Genomic DNA, 20,297 nt, shown 5'->3' on the forward strand with positions numbered 1-20,297 from the left:
GGGACCTTGTAAAGTGATAAGAATTCCTTATAACTGAGTAAAAGACCCTCTGCATTTACCAGTTGGCTCACCAATAGGATATTATTTCAGATATACCAATATTCTAAAAACAAATAAGTATTTTTATACAATATATCCCGATAATTCCATATATAATATCTGTGTGGAGAAAAATGATGTTTATAAATTAAGGACCATGACAAGAAAACTTGCCGATGAAAAGCAGAAAGTTTCACTCAAACTTTGTCAATATTATAATTGCAAACCAACATGAAGTTAAGGCAACCAAAAGTAGAGAAGACATGATGAGGAATAAAATTACACATAGAAGTGGGTCTTCTTAGAAATTGATTTATCCAATTGATCTTAAAAGTATTATTTAAGGTAGTAAAGTCCAGAAAATTCAGCCCACCATTCTCATAAGTGTTCATTACAACAGTTTTGTTGAAAAGCATCTGGTCTATCTCCTTGCTTATTTTACAGTCAAGATATAAAGATAGAGCGCCATATCTTAGTCTAGAGATACCTTCGGCCTTGGTTATTAGGACTCTACCTTTTAAAGATAAGTCCCTCTGTAGCCATTGATTTAACTTCTTCTGGGGTTTTTTTAATAAGAGGGTTAAAATTTAGTAAGCATCTAGACTTCTGATCCTTTGTAATGGTTATGCCTAAATATGCAAGTTCTTCTTTTACTGGAATACCATAATAGGAAGGTGTCACACAATCTTTGACAGCCATGAGTTCACATTTATTAATGTTAAGATATAGACCAGACGCTTTGGAAAAGGATTGTATCACATTGATCGATATGGGAATTTGGTTAGCATCTTCAGAAAAAGTGTAGTATCTTCAGCCAGCTGGCTTATAATACTTTCTTTACCAGCTATGGAAATACCTTGTACAGGACTATTATTTAAATAATTTGTAAGAAGTTGGGTGATTAATAAAAACAGGTACGGAGAGATAGGACAACCTTGCCTAATTCCTCTCTTTAGCTCAAATCTAGGTGAGGTGCCATATTTCAATTTGATAAAGCTGTTACCATTTGTATAGAGAGTCTTAATAGCCTTACAGAAAAAATCCCCAAAGCCACGTCTCTCAAGGGAGTGGAAGAGGAACTGATGCTCTACTGTGTCAAATGCTTTATAAAAATCTAAAAATAATATGAAGCTATCCTCGGTTATTAGGTCTGAGTAGTCAAGTATGTCTAATACTAGTCTGACATTGTTAGAAATATGTCTGTTCCTCATAAAGCCAGACTGTGTTTCATCAATGATTGCATCCAGGACTTCTTTAATTATTTTTGCAAGTAGTAAGGCTAATATCTTATAGTCATTCTTAAGAAGACAAATTGGATGCCAGTTATTGATGAGCAGCACTTTTGTTTTAGGCTTAGGTATCAGTGTTATTTACCCCTGACTCATTGTAGGAGGGAGAACATTGTTGTTATTATCTCTAAAAAAGACTTCAAATAGGAAGGGAGCTACTCGTTCAGAAAATAATTTGTCAAATTCTATTGTAATTCCATCAACACCTGGTGATTTATTGTTCTTTAGATGTTTGATAGACTCTATAATCTCTTCAACTTTGATGGGTTCATTACACTGTTTAGATTCTATATCACTGATAGAGTGAACATTATTCAGTGAGTCAAAAAACATATCTGTGGATTACTGACAGTACGTAGGGCTATACAATTTTCTGTAAAAATTGCTACAGTATTTAGCGATTAATTTTTGGTAATCTGTAATAACACCATCAATGTTTAATTTATGGATAGTGTTATTTTTAGAGTGAAATTTATCAAGTCTAAAGAAATAGGATGAATTCTGTTCTCCCTCCTCAATCCATTTTTTCCTAGATCTAATAAAGGCTCCTTCTGCTTTTCATCTATATATATTATCCAGTTTATTTTGTAACTCAATTAGTTCCATCTTCTCCTCCCCAGAGAGGCCGGCTGGGAACCTCTGAGAAAGGGAAGTTATCTTAATGATCACCTTTTCCTCCTCAGCTCTTCTGGTCTTAGCAAGATTACTACCATATTTTCTAAGGTATTTGGACACCTCAATTTTAAAGAGCTCCCAGTTCTTGCAATAAGATTTTTCTTCACAAGCCCTTTCCCAAAAGTGTGAAAGCAGATCTTTAACCTCAAACTTAACTATATCATTATTTAATAATGAGCTATTTAGCTTCCAGTAGGATGCTCTACCAAGGTTAGTATCAGGGCTAAATATTTTGATATCAATGTAAATGGCCCTATGGTCTGTGAGGGGAGTAGTACAAATATTTGTAGTAGCACACTCACTATCAATACATTTGGATATAAGCCAAAAATATATTCTGGATTGTCTGGAACCTGTTTTGTTACTCCAAGTGAATGATCTGTCGGCCGGAAACCTCTCTCTCCATATATCAGTAAGATCAAACTTTTCCATAAAAAGTATTAAACCCAAATTCTGATTGATTAATGCACTTGTGGCTGAATGGAAGCAAATCCCTGCAACAATGTTCCAACATCTAGTGAAAACTCTTCCCAGAAGAGTGGAGGCTGTTATAGCAGCAAAGTGGGGGACCTACTTCATATTAATGCCCATGATTTTGGAATGAGATGTTCGACAAGCAGATGTCCACATACCTTTGGTCATGTAGTGTATATCTATATTCCATATTCTGACATTGCTCATTCTAATATTTCTTAATTCCTTTTTATTTGGGGGATTTGCATGTATTGTTTTGTATTGTATTGCTCTGTTGAGTTAGGAACATAAGCATTTCGGCTCTGCCCATAATAACATCTGCAAAATTATTGTACGAACCAATGAAATGTGATTTGTCTTCAGCCGGTCTTCTGCAAAAGGGCTGTAACGTCGAGATATGGCGTGTTGGAACATTACTATAAAAAGATGTGTTTCAATTCAACATTTTTGAATTATTATTTGTCGCTGATATGACAGAAAAGCAGCTCCTTATACCGCAAGCGATGAATGTTTGTTCAGACCAAGCGTCCGGGCTCTTAGCAAAACTCCCCAGTACAGAAGATGCCTTCATTCCAATTAATGTTATGTGTAATGGAACTGAGTCATGATCAAGGGCTAGCTCCTTCTGCTCCTCGGATACAAAAAAAACTAAAGTCCACTTCTTGTTATCCTCATTGACGCAACCTTATCCAGATAACGCCACCCTCACTCCAACTAAAAAAAGAGTCAGCGCAAGGCTTTACATATTCCACAACCACTTCTCTTATTTCCCCTGTTGTTCGCCACTGCAGTCCATTCCTTTTCACTCTTAACAGTCTACTCCACTCGATGCGCCATCAGTTTCAAACAAAACATCCGCCTCCGCCATCTTCATTTCCGTACGTTCCGTAGTACACATTGTCTTCTTTTGATGACATCATCACTGGGACTTTCCGGATGCGTTGGGATTGTCGTGTAAAAAGTTATTTTAAAATAGGATTACTCTAGGTAATATATCACCGCAGGGAAGAAGAATATAGATCACAGGAAACCATGAAGGAGGGTAAAGATCGACATGACACCGAATGGTTAAAATATTAAAACTCTCCGTTGTCAATAGGGACAGATATTCATAAACAATGTCAACAACGCGGCCCCTCCTTGGTATGAAGCGAGTCACCGAGGTAACCTGTTCGGAACCGCCCGTAAACAGGCTATCACCAGTAGCGAGCAAACAACAGCAAGAGGTCCTGACAGTGGACGAATTTGCGGTCCTTGAAAACAAGCAAGAAGAACTGAATTGCGCTAAACGCAAAGTAGAACAGGTTTTCCAGGTAGCTTTCACAATTATCGGCCTTTTGGACCACACTGGAGCCCACAGTAGTACAGCATCAAGGCAGATATGGCTTAAACTCAAGGGAAAGAGAGACGACGTGTCGAAGGCAAAGGTAAACATTGACTGTGATTAATGAAATGACTTTGAGGCCCATTCTTCAAGTGTTTTATTTATTTTTGTCAGTTATGCAGTTCAAGAGCAAAGACCTTTCATTGGTAGAGCAAAGGTCCATCCTTAAAAGTTATGTGTTGGTAATAAAGTAAGAGGTACCTGATTGGAATAGGTATGATATGACCAATGTAAAAATGCTGATATGAAAAGTTGTTTGAGTTTCATATAATATAAGGCTTTGTGTAATCTGCTTTCTAGCTAACTGTACAGATTATATTAGTAAAGATTATAAAACTAGTCCATCTAGGTGCCAGGTTTACAACATCATTACATAAGATCCCGACTGCATGATGGGTGTCAATGACACTTTTGCTTTCAAGTTCAGCACTGATTTCCCGTTCATTCTACTACTCTAAAAACAGCAGTCATAACATATTTTACACTTCCGTATCTTGAGTTTCCCTTTGCCAACATTGTGAAGTGGGCAGATGAAGTTCAATGTACAGGTCACCGGATTGGGTAATATTATATTACTATTGGTGCCAGTGTAACCGATGTGAAATGGCTAGCTAGTTAGCGGTGGTGCGTGCTAATAGCGTTTCAATCGGTGACGTCACTCGCTTTGAGACCTTGAAGTAGTGGTTCCCCTTGCTCTGCAAGGGCTGCGGCTTTTGTGGAGCGATGGGTAACGATGTTTCGAGGGTGACTGTTGTTGATGTGTGCAGAGGGTCCCTGGTTCGCGCCCGGGTCGGGGCGAGGGGATGGACTAAAGTTAAACTGTTACACCAGTAAACTTGGAATCCCCTTCCACCCCATTGAGAACACAGAAAACGGAAGCCCCAACATATTTATGCCTTGCCCCGTCATTTTTTCTCCCTGGTGTACGTAGTCATCAGGAAACCATGTGCACTCTATGGAGAGGAGACACACGTATGCATTGTGACAGCCAGGGCATCTCAAACTTGAGGCTGATTCATCAAATATTTCAGGAAACTGTTGAGATGTTGAGATTTCCTCATTGGGTTTCAGTTGATTTCTTACAACTTCCCATCTTCCACTTTTCAATCTTACCAATTTACAGTCAATGTGATGATGACAGAGTTGACTGAGAGTTGTTATTGAAGATGATGAGTGAAGTTTTCTTGGGCAGGCGGAGAGGGGGTATTCCTAAGCATCCTACTATCAGTTTCAAAAGCTTAGAACATGGACCTTCTCATGTGAAATTATTTAATGTAGTCTAGATCCCCATCCATGGTGCTTTATGAACTAGGTGTGTTGCCTACACCTGTGTAAGTTGATGTTGGACAACTCATTTTTTGTTGTTGGCATGTCTACTTCTCTAACTGGTGTTGACTCTATGTTGTTGCAGGAGTACCTGAAAGGTCTCTGTGACCCAGAGCTGCAGCAGGTGGAGCGCTACCCTGTGGACATCCACTGCATCTTTGCCGGTGCCCGGGGTTTGTTCCTGGATCGGCTGCTGCGGGACACCAGCGCTGAGGTTGTGGTGCTGGAGCCGGGACGATTGCGCCTGCTGGGCTGCGTTGAGTCTGTCGTCATGGCACAGAGCCGCGTGCAGCAGTTTGTTGCTCTCTTCCAAGAGAAGCGGAGCCTGCCCGGAGACAGGGAGCAGACCGTCAAACGCACCTTCAAGACGTTTGTGGAGGAGCGGGACGATAAGTACGCCATGGAGCTGCTCTTGCTACCCAGTGCCCTGAAGGAGGAGCTGCTAGGTCTTGCCCAGAGCCCCACTCAGCCTGGTGGGGTTATAGACGTGGACCAGGATCGCTCCCAAAGCAGCACCCCTGTCACTGACCTCTCCAACCGCATCGTGGACACCAGCTTTGAGGAGAAGGCGGCTGGGGCTCCAGCCGGGGCCGAAGCGGGGTTGCTGAATGGCATCCGACCCTCCCACAAGCGGCGTTCGTCAGAGAGCGAACTGAGGGACACCAAGAGGCAGTTCTCCCTAGAGAGGAGGGGTGAGTCGATTGAGAAAGAGTGCCACACTGTAACCAGTGACAGCCGAGCTAAGACTCCCTCCAAGGCCAACATGGGGATTATGGTGCTGGACTCCACTGATAGTGCAGAGGACCGGGAAGCTGTGACCCCAGAGACCAACCTGCGGTGCCTGGTGAACTTCTTCAGGACCATGGGCTACCAGCAGGAGGTGGTGGAGAGGGTGGTGAGGGAGACGGGCCAGACAGAGGACACCTTCCTGCTGCTGGAGCGCATTGTGGAGGAGAGCCAGAGAACAGAGGGGCAGCGAGGTGGGGCGTCCTCAACCCACAACCCTGAGTCTTCATCTTCCTCCTCCGCTACTTTCTCCAGGGATAAGGACAGAGGGCCAGATAGAATGCCAAACAGAGCCCTGGATGTAAAGTCCAAGGAGAACATTAAGCCACTCAGCAGCAATGCTGTGGGCCAGAGGGGACAGTGTAGCAGCATGGTGCAGACAGTGACACTAAAGAGGAGCAGCACTGGTCAGGGGGCTGCTTACAATATCATCACCATTGAGGATGACGAGGACAGTTCCGACACTATGACTGGCGTTAAGGCCAGGACGGCAGAGCAACTGGATCCTCCATCGGGGTCCAGGATGGACTACCTTTCCCGGGGAGGGGCTCAGACCATGGGGCCGATGGGGCCGGTACATGTGGAGAGTGTGACGGCACTGCGGAGCACACCACAGTGCCCGGCCCAGCCAGCAGGCACAAGGCCAGGCTGCTCCTACCAGACCCTGTCAGCCAGGGTCCCTCCACCCCGCACAGAGCCCCCTCCACCACCCCTGACTGCCACGATCCGCTTCCATGAGTCCCTAAGAACCCCCTACACCCTGACCCTACAGAATGAGCCTGGACACCCTGACCTCCGCCACATCATCATCGACGGCAGCAACGTGGCCATGGCGTGAGTAATCCCCCCTCGTACTGTACCCACACACATTTTGTCATCATCAAATAAGACTTTGTCTGGACCACCTGTGTGTAGGCCTACGTGAGCTTTGGTGTGTGAGTGAAAGCAAGAGTGTAACCCTCAGTCAGGACTTTCTCATGGGTAACATTATAAATGCTCATAGCTGAGAGCTCTTCCAGTAACCCACTGTAAATGTATGTGTGTATATATATGAGTAGATAGGCCTAGCACATGGCTGCAGTGGGGGGCGTCTTAGTGGCTTTCCAGATGGGAAAACCTTTCTCTGACTATGAAATAAGTAATAGTAATGGGCAATTCCACGGTAGCGGAATTGCGCTGAGACTCAAATATTTCATTTAAAATATATGCCAAACAAAAACCATTGGTTTCAAAGTTTAACCAACCATACAACTCTCTGCACAATGACTACTTTGAACAATTTACACTGAACATTTTACAAAAACACATTTATTTAATGAGCTCTGCCTCTAAATAAGACCAAATTTGGTTGGTCCAGACCAGACCAAATCAAGACATCTAAGTTTCACAACTTTGGACATCAAAGTACAGCTCAGTAGAGTACCGTACAGAACAGTACAGTGGAGTATAGTACAATAATGTAGATTACAGTACATTACAGTAATTATAGTGTACGCAACTCTAGTGTGCTTTACTGTGTACTGAACTATACTCTACTTTTCTTTACTGACTGATCTCTACTGTACTGTACTGAACAATACGCTGATATTATTTTACTGTGCTGTAATGTACTTAAGCAATAATACATGAGGCCATGTGCTATGACATTTTTTATCATGGCTGTGACGTGGCCATATCCTAACTAGAGGTCGACCGATTATGATTTTACAACGCCGATACCGATTATTGGAGGACCAAAAAAAGCCGATACCGATTAATCGGACGATAAAAAATAAAAAATAAAGTAAAAAGTAAAAAATTAATAATGTATTTGTAATAATGACAATTACAACAATACTGAATGAACACTTATTTTAACTTAATATAATAAATCAATAAAATCAATTTAGCCTCAAATAAATAATGAAACATGTTCAATTTGGTTTAAATAATGCAAAAACAAAGTGTTGGAGAAGAAAGTAAAAGTGCAATATGTACCATGTAAAAAAGCTAACGTTTAAGTTCCTTGCTCAGAACATATGAAAGCTGGTGGTTCCTTTTAACATGAGTCTTCAATATTCCCAGGTAAGAAGTTTTAGGTTGTAGTTATTATAGGAATTATAGGACTATTTCTCTCTATACGATTTGTATTTCATATACCTTTGACTATTGGATGTTCTTATAGGCACTTTAGTATTGCCAGTGTAACAGTATAGCTTCCGTCCCTCTCCTCGCTCCTACCTGGGCTCGAACCAGGAACACATCGACAACAGCCAACCTCGAAGCAGCGTTACCCATCGCTCCACAAAAGCCTCGGCAAGAGGAACAACTACTCCAAGTCTCAGAGCGAGTGACGTTTGAAACGCTATTAGCGCGCACCCCGCTAACTAGCTAGCCATTTCACATCGGTTACACCAGCCTAATCTCGGGAGTTGATAGGCTTGAAGTCATAAACGGCGCAATAGCTGCTGGCAAACGCACGAAAGTGCTGTTTGAATAAATGCTTACGAGCCTGCTGCTGCCTACCATCGCTCAGTCAGACTACTCTATCAAATCATAGACATAATTATAACATAATAACACACAGAAATATGAGCCTTTGGTCATTAAAATGGTCTAATCCGGAAACTATCATTTCGAAAACAAAACGTTTATTCTTTCAGTGAAATACGGAACCGTTCCGTATTTTATCTAACGGATGGCATCCCTAAGTCTAAATATTGCTGTTACATTGTACAACCTTCAATGTTATGTCATAATTATGTACAATTCTGGCAAATTAATTACAGCCTTTGTTAGGAATAAATGCACTTCACACAGTTCGCAATGAGCCAGGCAGCCCAAACTGCTGCATATACCCTGACTGCTTGCACGGAACGCAAGAGAAGTGACACAATTTCCCTAATTATAAGAAATTCATGTTAGCAGGCAATATTAACTAAATATGCAGGTTTAAAAATATATATACTTGTGTATTGATTTTAAAGAAAGGCATTGATGTTTATGGTTAGGTACATTGGTGCAACGACAGTGCTTTTTTCGCAAATGCGCTTGTTAAATCATCACCGTTTGTCGAAGTAGGCGCATCGATTGTATGCAACGCAGGACACGCTAGATAAACTAGTAATATCATCAACCATGTGAGGGTAACTAGTGATTATGTTAAGATTTATTGTTTTTTATAAGATAAGTTTCATGCTAGCTAGCAATTTACCTTGGTTTCTTGCTGCCCTCGCGTAACAGGTAGTCAGCCTGCCATGCAGGCTCCTCGTGGAGTGCAATGTAAGGCAGGTGGTTAGAGCGTTGGACTAGTAACCGGAAGATTGCAAAAACGAATCCCTGAGCTGACAATGTAAAAATCTGTCGTTCTGCCCCTGAACAAGGCAGTTAACCCACCGTTCCTAGGCCGTCATTGAAAATAAAAATGTGTAGGAAGTCAAATTGCACTTCCTACGGCTTCCACTAGATGTCAACAGTCTTTAGAACCTTGTTTGATGCTTCTACTGTGAAGTGGGGGTGAATGAGAGGGGATTGAGTAAGGTCTCTCCCAGAGTGCCATGAGCTGGCCATGAGCTGACCATGCGTGTTCACGTGAGAGTTAGCTTGAATTCCATTGCATTTCTGAAGACAAAGGAATTCTCCGGTTGGAACATTATTGAAGATTTATGATAAAAACATCCTAAAGATTGATTCTATACTTCGTTTGACATGTTTCTACGAACTGTAATATGACTTTTTTGACTTTTCGTCTGAACTAAGCGATCGCGCATTGAGCATTTGGATTACTGGGCTAATGGATTACTGGGCTAAACAAAAAGGAGGTATTTGGACATAAATGATGGACGTTATTGAACAAATCAAACATTTATTGTGGAACTGGGATTCCTGGGAGTACATTCTGATGAAGATCATCAAAGGTAAGTGAATATTTATAATGCTATTTCTGACTTCTGTTGATTCCGCAACATGGCGGGTATATGTTTGGCTTGTTTTGGTCTCTGAGCGCCGTACTCAGATTATTGCATGGTTTGCTTTTTCCGTAAAGCTTTTTTTAAATCTGACAAAGCGGTTGCATTAAGGAGAAGTATATCTATAATTCTCTGCATAATACTTGTATCTTTTATCAAAGTTTATTATGAGTATTTCTGTAAATTGATGTGGCTCTGTGCAAATTCACGGGATGTTTTNTGTTGTCCCGGGAGTGTCATTTGATGAAGAATATCAAAGGTTAGTGATTAATTTTATCTCTATTTCTGCTTTTTGTGACACCTCTCTTTGGTTGGAAAATGGCTGTATGCTTTCTGTGACTAGTTGCTGACCTAACATAATGATATGTTCTGCTTTCGCCGAAAAGCCTTTTTGAAATCGGACACTGTGGTTGGATTAACGAGAAGTTTATCTTTAAAATGGTGTCTAATACTTGTATGTTTGAGAAATTTGAATTATGAGATTTCTGTTGATTGAATTTGGCACCCTGCAATTTCATTGGCTGTTGGCGAGGGGTTCCCCGTTCCCAGACAGGTTAATCGGCCATTCCGATTAATCGGTCGACCTCTAATCCTAACACTGGTTGTCAAGTGCAATTTTAGGCGTTCTCTAGTCATTAATTCTATTCGTATTGACTGCCATGTAAAGCAAAACTACCCAAGCGCTGGTTGCAGGTTCCTATGGCAAAAAAAAGTTGCTATGGAGGCCCCCCCCCCACCCCTTGCCTAGGAACATACAGAGAACTCAAATGTGTATTTAGGGCTGGATTGGGAAGGTGTGAAACGTATCAACGAGAGAAAGAAGCCAATCAATCTTATCGTACAAGTTCTCTTCATTTTATGAGCTATCACTCAGAGAAAATTATACCAGCAATAAACTGATTCATTAATTGAATGAAACTATATCAATGCATTTGAATCATGAAGGTCATATGATGGAAAGTCAAAACATTTCAAAAGATTCACGTTTGTTCTACAAGAGAGGAAATCTTAGCACTTCTCACACATCACATAGGCCTCAACAAAACATATAGAAAACCCAGCAGATACCCTCCCATCCGACCCCACCCCATGCCCATATGGGGAGATGTTCATAATAAAGCCCCACAGTGGACATGTCATAATACCCATAAAACCTTGCGGTCAAACAGGAAAATGATTCCAACTGGTTTTGCCACCATAACATTTTTCCCATAGGGGATTTTAGAAACACTTAAAATAAGGGCTGTTTTGTCTAGGCTTGCCCTGGCGTGATGTTTTGATAACTGTGTAAATCTTGGACACGGTGACTTTTAATATATTGGGCTCTATTTATTCTCAGATTCGAAAATGCTAATTAGAAATTAATGTAGACAATCAGTTAATTAGCATTTTATTTTGGGGGGTAAGTACAGGCAAATATATTGATAAGTCACCTTGTCCAAGGCCTCCTAAGTGGCGCAGTGGTCTAAGGCACGGCATCGCAGTGCTTGAGGTGTCACTACAATTGGCCCAGTGTTGTCCGGGTTAGCGGAGGGTTTGGCCGGGGGGCTTTACTTGGCTCATCGCGCTCTAATGACTCCTTGTGGCGGTCTGGGAACCTGCAGGCTGACATCGGTTGTCAGTTGTGTTAAGAAGTGGGTGTTAAGGTGAGTGTTAAGAAGCGCGTAAGGGGGGGCTCATGTTTCAGAGGACGCATGACTCGACCTTCGCCTCTCCCGAGCCCGTTGGGGAGTTGCAGTGATGAGATTGGATCACAATTGGATATCACGAAATAAGGGGAGAAAAGGGGCTACCCCCCCAAAAAAAAAGTCTGCTTGTCCAAGAGAGATTTACAAGGTTATTAAAACGTCACGCCAGTAAGACAACCGTTATTTTAAAAATCCCCTGTGGAAAAACATCTCCCTGTTTGACCGCTAGGGTATTATAGTAAAAAACACTATAACATACTGTGTTACTCTATAGTGATAGCACCTGGGAGGAAATGTAATTGTCTGATTTCTCTGACCTGATGGGAGATCAAAGCAGTGGTGGTGCGGGTGTTCTGGGCTGGAGATCATGTGGCGGGCTTTGCACTGTATATTGCTTTTGTTCAGTAGGTGAGGGGGATCCAATCAGTTTAGATGCCGTGAAAAAAATTTAATAGTAGGCTATAGGCTACTCCAGTGATATGAAATAATCTATACACTTTTATGCAAACCTTCAGAACATACAGTGCGAAACTTGAAATAACTTTTGGTTTTCAAGGTAAAGTGAAATTATACAATGTATCACTTGTGCACTCTGAAGTGGAAATAACAATGTAGTCTAACAACATCATCAAATCAAATCAAGATTATTTTATATAGCCCTTCGTACATCAGCTAATATCTCGAAGTGCTGTACAGAAACCCAGCCTAAAACCCCAAACAGCAAGCAATGCAGGTGTAGAAGCACGGCGGCTAGGAAAAACTCCCTAGAAAGGCCAAAACCTAGGAAGAAACCTAGAGAGGAACCAGGCTATGAGGGGTGGCCAGTCCTCTTCTGGCTGTGCCGGGTGGAAGATTATAACAGAACATGGCCAAGAGTGTCAAATGTTCATTTCATAATGACCAGCATGGTCAAATAATAATCAGGAGTAAATGTCAGTTGGCTTTTCATAGCCGATCATTAAGAGTATCTCTACCGCTCCTGCGGTCTCTTAGAGATGAAAACAGCCAGGTCTGGGGACAGTAGCACGTCGGTGGACAGGTCAGGGTTCCATAGCCGCAGGCAGAACAGTTTGAAACTGGAAACAGCAGCAAGGCCAGGTGGACTGGGGACAGGCAAGGAGTCATCATGCCCTGTAGTCCTGACGCATGGTCCTAGGGCTCAGGTCCCTCCGAGAGAGAGAAAGAAGGGAGAGAATTAGGAGTGAGCATACTTACATTCACACAGACCACCGGATAAGACAGAGAAGTACTCCAATATAACCAACTGACCCTAGCCCCCGACACAATTAAACTATTGCAGCATAAATACTGGAGGCTGAGACAGGAGGGGTCAGGAGACACTGTGGCCCCATCCGATGATACCCCCGGACAGGGCCAAACAGGAAGGATAAACCCTACCCACTTTGCCAAAGCACAGCCCCCACACCACTAGAGGGATATCTTCAACCACCAACTTACCATCCGGAGACAAGCGAGTATAGCCCACAAAAACTCCACCACAGCACAAACCCAAGGGGGGGCGCCAAACGCCGACAGGAAGATCACGTCGTAACTCAACCACTCAAGTTGACGCCACCCCTCCTAGGGACGGATGAAAGAGCACCAGTAAGTCCAGTGGAACGTCAGCCCCTGTAATAGGGTTAGAGGGCAGAGAATCCCAGGTGGAAGAAGGGGACCGGCCAGCAGACAGCAAGGGCGGTTCGTTGCTCCAGAGCCTTGTTCCGTTCACCTTCACGACTCCTGGGCCAGACTACACTCAATTCATCTATGAACCTACTGAAGGGGGGGGGGGGGGGGGGGGTAGAGTCTAGTAAGACTTAGTGAGGGGGGGGGGGGGGGGGGGGGGGGTGTGCGGCATGGGTGGCAGTAGAGAGGAATATGGGAAGCGCTGCAGCGTTTCTGTAGATTCCGGGAGGGGGGGGGGGGGGGGAGGGGGGGGGGGGGGGGGGGGGGGGGGGGGGGGGGGGGGGGGGGGGGGGGGGGCGGGGGGGGGGGGGAGATAAGTCTTCAGAAGACTTAAAGGTTGAGACCGAGTCTGCGTCTCTCACATGGGAGGCAACTATTCCATAAAAATTGAGATCTATAGGAGAAAGCCCTGCCTCAGCTGTTTGCTTAGAAAATTCTAGGACAATTAGAGCCTGCGCTTGTGACCATAGCGTACGGTAGGTATGTACGGCGGACCAACTCGCGAAAGATAGGTAGGATGCAAGCCCATGTAACCTTTATAGTTACAGTAAAACTTTTGAATCAGCCTTGCCTTACAGGAAGCCAGTGTAGGGAAGCTAGCACTGGAGTAATATTGATCAAATTTCTTGGTTCTAGTCAGGATTCTAGCAGCCGTATTTAGCACTAACTGAAGTTTATTTAGTGCTTTATTCTGGGTAGCCGGAAAGTAGAGCATTGCAGTAGTCTAACCTACAAGTGACAAAAGCATGGATTAATTTTTCTGCATCATTTTTGGACAGAACATTTCTGATTTTTGCAATGTTACGTAGATGGAAAAAAAGCTGTCCTTGAAACAGTCTTGAATGTTCGTCAAAAGAGAGATCGGTGGTCAAGAGTAACGCCGAGGGCCTTCACAGTTTTAATTTGAGACGACTTTACAACCATCAAGATTAATTGTCAGATTTAACAGAAGATCTCTTTGTTTCTTGGACCTAGAACAAGCATCTCTGTTTTGTCCGAGTTTTAAAAGTAGAAAGTTTTCAGCCATCCACTTCCTTATGTCTGAAACACAGGCTTCTAGCGAGGGCAATTTTGGGGCTTCACCATGTTTCATTGAAATGTACAGCTGTGTGTCATCCGCATAGCAGTGAAAGTTAACATTATGTTTTCGAATGACATCCCCAAGAGGTAAAATATATAGTGAAAACAATAGTGGTCCTAAAACGGAACCTTGAGGAACACCGAAATGTACATGTACAAATCACTCCCAAACAGCACAGATGTGAGGTTATTTTTCTCTCGCTATAGAAGCACTGGTCCTCTTAAATTGTAATTACAAGTTGCACATCTAAATATTTAGGGTCATATTGATGGTCTACTCTGCCATTCCTCCACTTCACACCAGGGCTGCCAAGAAGCCAGTTCCTTCTTTGTATGTTCCTAGCCCAGCGTTTCTCAAACTCAGTCCTTGGGACCCCAGGGGGTGCACGTTTTGGTTTTACACAGCTGATTCAAATTATCACAGCTTGACGATTAGTTGATTATTTGAATCAGCTGTATAGTTCTAGGGCAAAACCCAAAACGTGCACCGCTTGGGATCCCGAGGACCGAGTTTAGGAAACGCTGTCCTATCCCCTTGCTAGCTAGCCAACTACACAGCTAACACAATCACTTCAGATTGAAGCTGGAAAGACGGCAAACAAGCTGCATTTCGTTTAGGTTCTCCTGTTTTCTATCGACATTTCTTTGTATGTATCCATAGAAAATGATGCTGTTTCATGATTTCGACTGGCTGAGAAAAAAAGCTGCCTGTCTCGACTCCCGACATGTTTATTATTATGGGACACAGTGAAGATCGAATTTCAATATTGCAACGATGTTGCAAATGTCGAAGATAATGTCTAGATACGTTTTACAGTGTAGATCAAGTTTATAAGTTGCATGGCTGGGCAGATGAGACATTGGATCTGTAAAAGTAGTAGTGCATTGCTAGGTGACAACGTAAACAATGGCACTTTTTATGAATGTGGTCATGTGTATGTTTAGTATATCATGGGCAGGATAGACTCTAACAATGGGAATTCCACACCATAATTAAGCAATAAGGCCCGAGGGGGTGTGGTATATGGCCAATATACCACGGCTAAGGGCTGTTCTTATGCACGATGCAACACGAAGTGCCTGGAAACAGCACTTAGCCGTGGTGTATTGGCCATATATCACAAACCCCAGAGAAGTGCCTTAATGATTACCAACATAATTAGAGCAGTAAAAATTAATTATTTGTCATACCTGTGGTATAAGGTCTGATATACCACATCTGTCAGCCAATCAGCATTCAGGGCTCAAACCACCCAGTTTATAATGAACTATACTCTACTTTTCTTTACTGTACTGTAGTTGTGAAACCAACTGTGGTTTGTGACTACTTTGATATCCCATTGTAGCCAATTCAATTGCTTAAAATCTGTTAACGATTTGGTAACAGAATTCTGCGTTTTAATCACTTGCATAAACAAAATTATACCAGTAAAAACACTATCTAATTGATAGGCCTACCTTGTTACTTATGTGAACTTTTATTATTCTGTCTCGTCATGAGGGAGAGAAATTAGAAAATATCTTAAAGATATGTGGGGTTTTGGTAATGGAATTTCAAGTCACAGGGCAATGTTTCTTAAATTTACAGAAGGCAGACATTTTTCTCCAAAACTAAGTATGTGTTGATATTAGTTGGCAGGGGTCTTTACATCAACATTATTGTGTTTTGATATATTTCTAATACTTTTTAAGACTTTTTCTGGTAGACCCCTTTTCCATCTGTTTGACCAGAAATCAAAATCTTAGCTTATTCCTAATTTTTAGGATGCAAGATGGTTGATAAATTTATATATGATGTAATTTCTCAGAAATATAGACTCTTAGCTTTTATTTGACACCCAATTGGATATGCTCCTATGAACGTCACGTTGGTGCTCATGGGTCCTTTTACATGGAAATGACCTAATATAAACTATCTCTCTTCACTTTTGTCAGTTTTCCTGTTTCTTCCTTCTCGCCCTAAGCAATTTTATTCTGTCCACTGAAGTCATTACTGGAAGTATGAACAAGTATGGGGGTTTTATTTTAGAAAACTACAAGGGGGAAATTTAAAGTTTTTTGCATATTTGGCTATTTACATTTCCAGGTTGTCAAGGTGATTTTACTATCCACGTCAATGGTACTGGGGTTAGTTGCACATCCTGTTTGAACTCACTTTCTCTTTAAGAGGGAACTTCCCAGTGACTTTGTATTGCCTCACAAAAATTGAGACTTGTGTGTTTTGAGCTTTTGTGTGTATGTGTTTGTCATGCTTTCTGGAAGTTTGTTTGCAAAGCCTGTTATGGTTTCTACTTAAACCCCTCTCTGTCCATATTGTTCAGCACTCTCACTCTTTACTTGGACTCCAAGTAATATAAACTAACCCTATGTTAATCTTATTTTTAGATAAACATTGCATTCGGAAAGTATTCAGACCCCTTGACCTTTTCCACATTTTACTTTATAGCCTTTTCTAAAATGTATTAACTAGTTTTGTTCCCTTATCAATCTACACACAATACCCCAAAATGACAAAGCAAAAACAGATTTGTGCACAAAACTGAAATATCACATTTACATAAGTATTCAGACCCTTTACTCAGTACTTTATTGAAGCACCTTTGGCAGCGATTACAGCCTCAAGTCTTCTTTGGTAGGATGCTGCAAGCTTGGCACACCTGTATTTGTGGAGTTTCTCCCATTCTTCTCTGCAGATCCTCTCAAGCTCTGTCAGGTAGGATGAGGAGTGTCACTGCACAGCTATTTTCAGGTCTCTCCAGAGATATTCGATCGGGTTCAAGTCCGGGCTCTGGCTGGGCCACTCAAGGACATGCATTGTCTTGGTTGTGTGCTTAGAGTCGTTGTCATGTTGGAAGTTGAACCTTCGCCCCAGTCTGAAGTCCTAAGCGCTCTGGAGCAGGCTTTCATCAAGGATCTCTCTCTGTACTTTGCTCCATTCATCTTTCCCTCAATCCTGACTAGTCTCCCAGTCCCTGCCGCTGAAAAACATTCCACAGCATGATGTTGCCACCACCATGCTTCACAGTAGGGATGGTGCCAGGTTTCCTCCAGACGTGATTATTGGCATTCAGGCCAAAGAGTTCAATCTTGGTTTCATCAGACCAGAGAATCTTGTTTCTCATGGTCGAAGTACTTTAGGTGCCTTTTGGCAAACACCAAGCGGGCTGTCATGTGCTTTTTACTGAGGAGTGGCTTCCGTCTGGCCACTCTACCATAAAGTCCTGATTGGTGGAGTGCTGCAGAGATGATGGTTGTCCTTCTGGAAGGTTCTCCCATATCAACAGAGGAAATCTGGAGCTCTGTCAGAGTGACCATCGGGTTCTTGGTCACCTCTCTGACCAAGGCCCTTCTTCCCCGATTGCTCAGTTTGGCCGGGTGGCCAGCTCTAGGAAGAGTCTTGGTGGTTCCAAACTTCTTCCATTTAAGAATGATGGAGACCACTGTGTTCTTGGGGACCTTCAATGCTGCAGATATGTTTTGGTACCCTTCCCCAGATCTGTGCCTCGACACAATCCTGTCTCGGAGCTCTACGGACAATTCCTTTGACCTCATTGCTTGGTTTTTGCTCTGACACACACTGTCAACTGTGGGACCTTATATAGACAGGTGTGTGCCTTTCCAAATCATGTTCAATCAATTGAATTTACCACAGGTAGACTCCAATCACGTTGTAGAAACATCTCAAGGATGATCAATGGAAACAGGATGCACCTGAGCTCAATTTCAAGTCTCATAGCAAAGGGTCTGAATACTTATGTAAATTAGGTATTTCTGTTTGTAGCTTTTATACATTTCTAAAAACCTGTTTTCGCTTTGTCATTATGGGGTATTGTGTGTAGAATGATGAGGAACATTTTTGATTGAATACATTTTAGAATAAGGCTGTAACGTAACAAAATTTGGAAAAAAGTCTAGTATACAGTGCCTTCAGAAAGTATTCACACCGTTTTACTTTTTCTACATTTTGTTGTGTTACAGCCTGAATTTAAAATTGATTACATTTAGATTTTTTGTCACTTGGCCTACACACAATACCCCATAATGTCAAAGTGGAATTATGTATTTTTATTTTTCACCAATTTAATAAAAAATGAAAAGCTGATATGTATTGAGTCAATAAGTATTCAACCCCTTTGTTATGGCAAGCCTAAATCAGTTCAGGAGTAAAATGTGCTTAACAAGTCAAATAATAAGTTACATGGACTTACTGTGTGCAATAATAGTGTTAAACATTATTTATAAATGACTAACTCGTCCCTGTACCCCACACATACAATTATCTGTAAGGTCCCTCAGTCAAGCAGTTAATTTCAAACACAGATTCAACCACAAAGACCAGGAAGGTTTTCAAATGCCTCACATTTGGTGGTATACAGAAAATAGCACTATTTGGTCAAATACCAAGTCCATATTATGGCAAGAACAGCTTAAATAAAGAGGATAAGTTCATTAAAGTTACCAGCCTCAGAAATTGCAGCCCAAATAAATGCTTCAGAGTTCAAGTAACAGACACATCTCAACTGTTCAGAGGAGACTGCGTGAACCAGGCTTTCATGGTCGAATGGACATTAGACCGGTGGAAATCTGTCCTTTGGTCTGATGAGTCCAAATTTGAGATTTTTGGTTCCAACCGCCATGTTTTTGTGAGACGCAGAGTAGGTGAACAGATGATCTCCGCATGTGTGGTTCCCACCGTGAAGCATAGAGGAGGTGTGATGGTATGGGTGTGCTTTGTTGGTGACACTGTCTGTGATTTATTTAGTATTCAAGGCACACTTAACCAGCATTCTGCATCGATGCGCCATCCCATCTGGTTTGCGGTTAGTGGGACTATCATTTGTTTTTCAACAGGACAATGTCCCAACACACCTCCAGGCTGTGTAAGGGCTATTTGACCAAGAAGGAGAGTGATGGAGTGCTGCATCAGATGACCTGGCCTTCACAATCACCCGACCTCAACCCAGTTGAGTGAAGGAAAAGCAGCAAACAAGTGCTCAGCATATGTGGGAACTCCTTCAAGACTGTTGGAAAAGCATTCCAGGTGAAGCTGGTTGAGAGAATACCAAGAGTGTGCAAATCTGTCATCAAGGCAAATGGGAGCTACTTTGAAGAATCTCAAATATAAAATATTTTTGAAAATTGTAACACTTTTTTGGTTACTACATGATTTTATGTGTTATTTCATCATTTTGATGTCTTCACTATTATTCTACAACACATATGTCAGAGTCAAGGCCCGCGGGCCACATCCGGCCCGCGAGAAGGTTTTTTACGGCCCCTGGGATGATCTTGATTTATTATTAGAACCGGCCCGCAGACCGCAGCAAGCCGGCAGCCCGCAGATCTTTTACACGCACCAATACTACATTTCCCACAATGCAACGGTGACGCACCGAGCAGTAGGCTGCTTCATTTCAATATTTATTGGCACAGCAGTCGTCAGCATCACAGTAAAATTAACTTTCAGATACCCATCAAAAATGGCAAAACGGAAGGTGGACACTGAGAACCGGGGGTTTCAAACAAGGTGGGAGTCGGAGTATATGTTCACGGAGGTAGCTGGAAAACATCACACAGAAGTCGACTTACTGCTGAACACCTCCACTCAATTCTGAGGATTTCCTCAGCTCAGAGCCTTACCCCGAACATTGATGAACTTGTGGAAAAGATGGGACACCACCAAGTATCACCCTCAACCTCAAACAAGTGAACATTACTGTGCAATCACATATTTAGAGTTTTTACTCAGTTCAAGTTTAAAAGTTAAAGTTTAATATTTGTTTTCACTGCATGTTACTTCTCCTTAAACAAAGTGTTGTTTTTGATTAATAGATTTTTGCACTTTATTTTATTGTATTTCAATCCAATTATATTTTAAAAATATTTCAGTTGAGTGGATGATAGAAAATTGCTATTATTGTTT

General features: G+C 42.1%; 1 protein-coding gene across 1 annotated transcript in view; it reads left to right on the forward strand.

Moving 5' to 3' along the window:
• The first annotated feature begins 3,375 nt into the window (after positions 1–3,375).
• LOC112069680 (NEDD4-binding protein 1-like) overlaps positions 3,376–20,297 on the forward strand; it is a 41,278-nt gene continuing 24,356 nt past the window's right edge. Inside the window, exons 1-2 of the mRNA XM_024137045.2 lie at positions 3,376–3,904; positions 5,273–6,807. Of these exons, the coding sequence (XP_023992813.1) occupies positions 3,596–3,904; positions 5,273–6,807 (1,844 nt within the window). The 5' untranslated portion in view covers positions 3,376–3,595. The remainder of the gene's footprint in view (positions 3,905–5,272; positions 6,808–20,297) is intronic.

Source organism: Salvelinus sp. IW2-2015, unplaced genomic scaffold, assembly GCF_002910315.2.
Source record: "Salvelinus sp. IW2-2015 unplaced genomic scaffold, ASM291031v2 Un_scaffold1078, whole genome shotgun sequence".
In the NCBI taxonomy this organism is placed as follows: Eukaryota; Metazoa; Chordata; class Actinopteri; order Salmoniformes; family Salmonidae; genus Salvelinus; species Salvelinus sp. IW2-2015.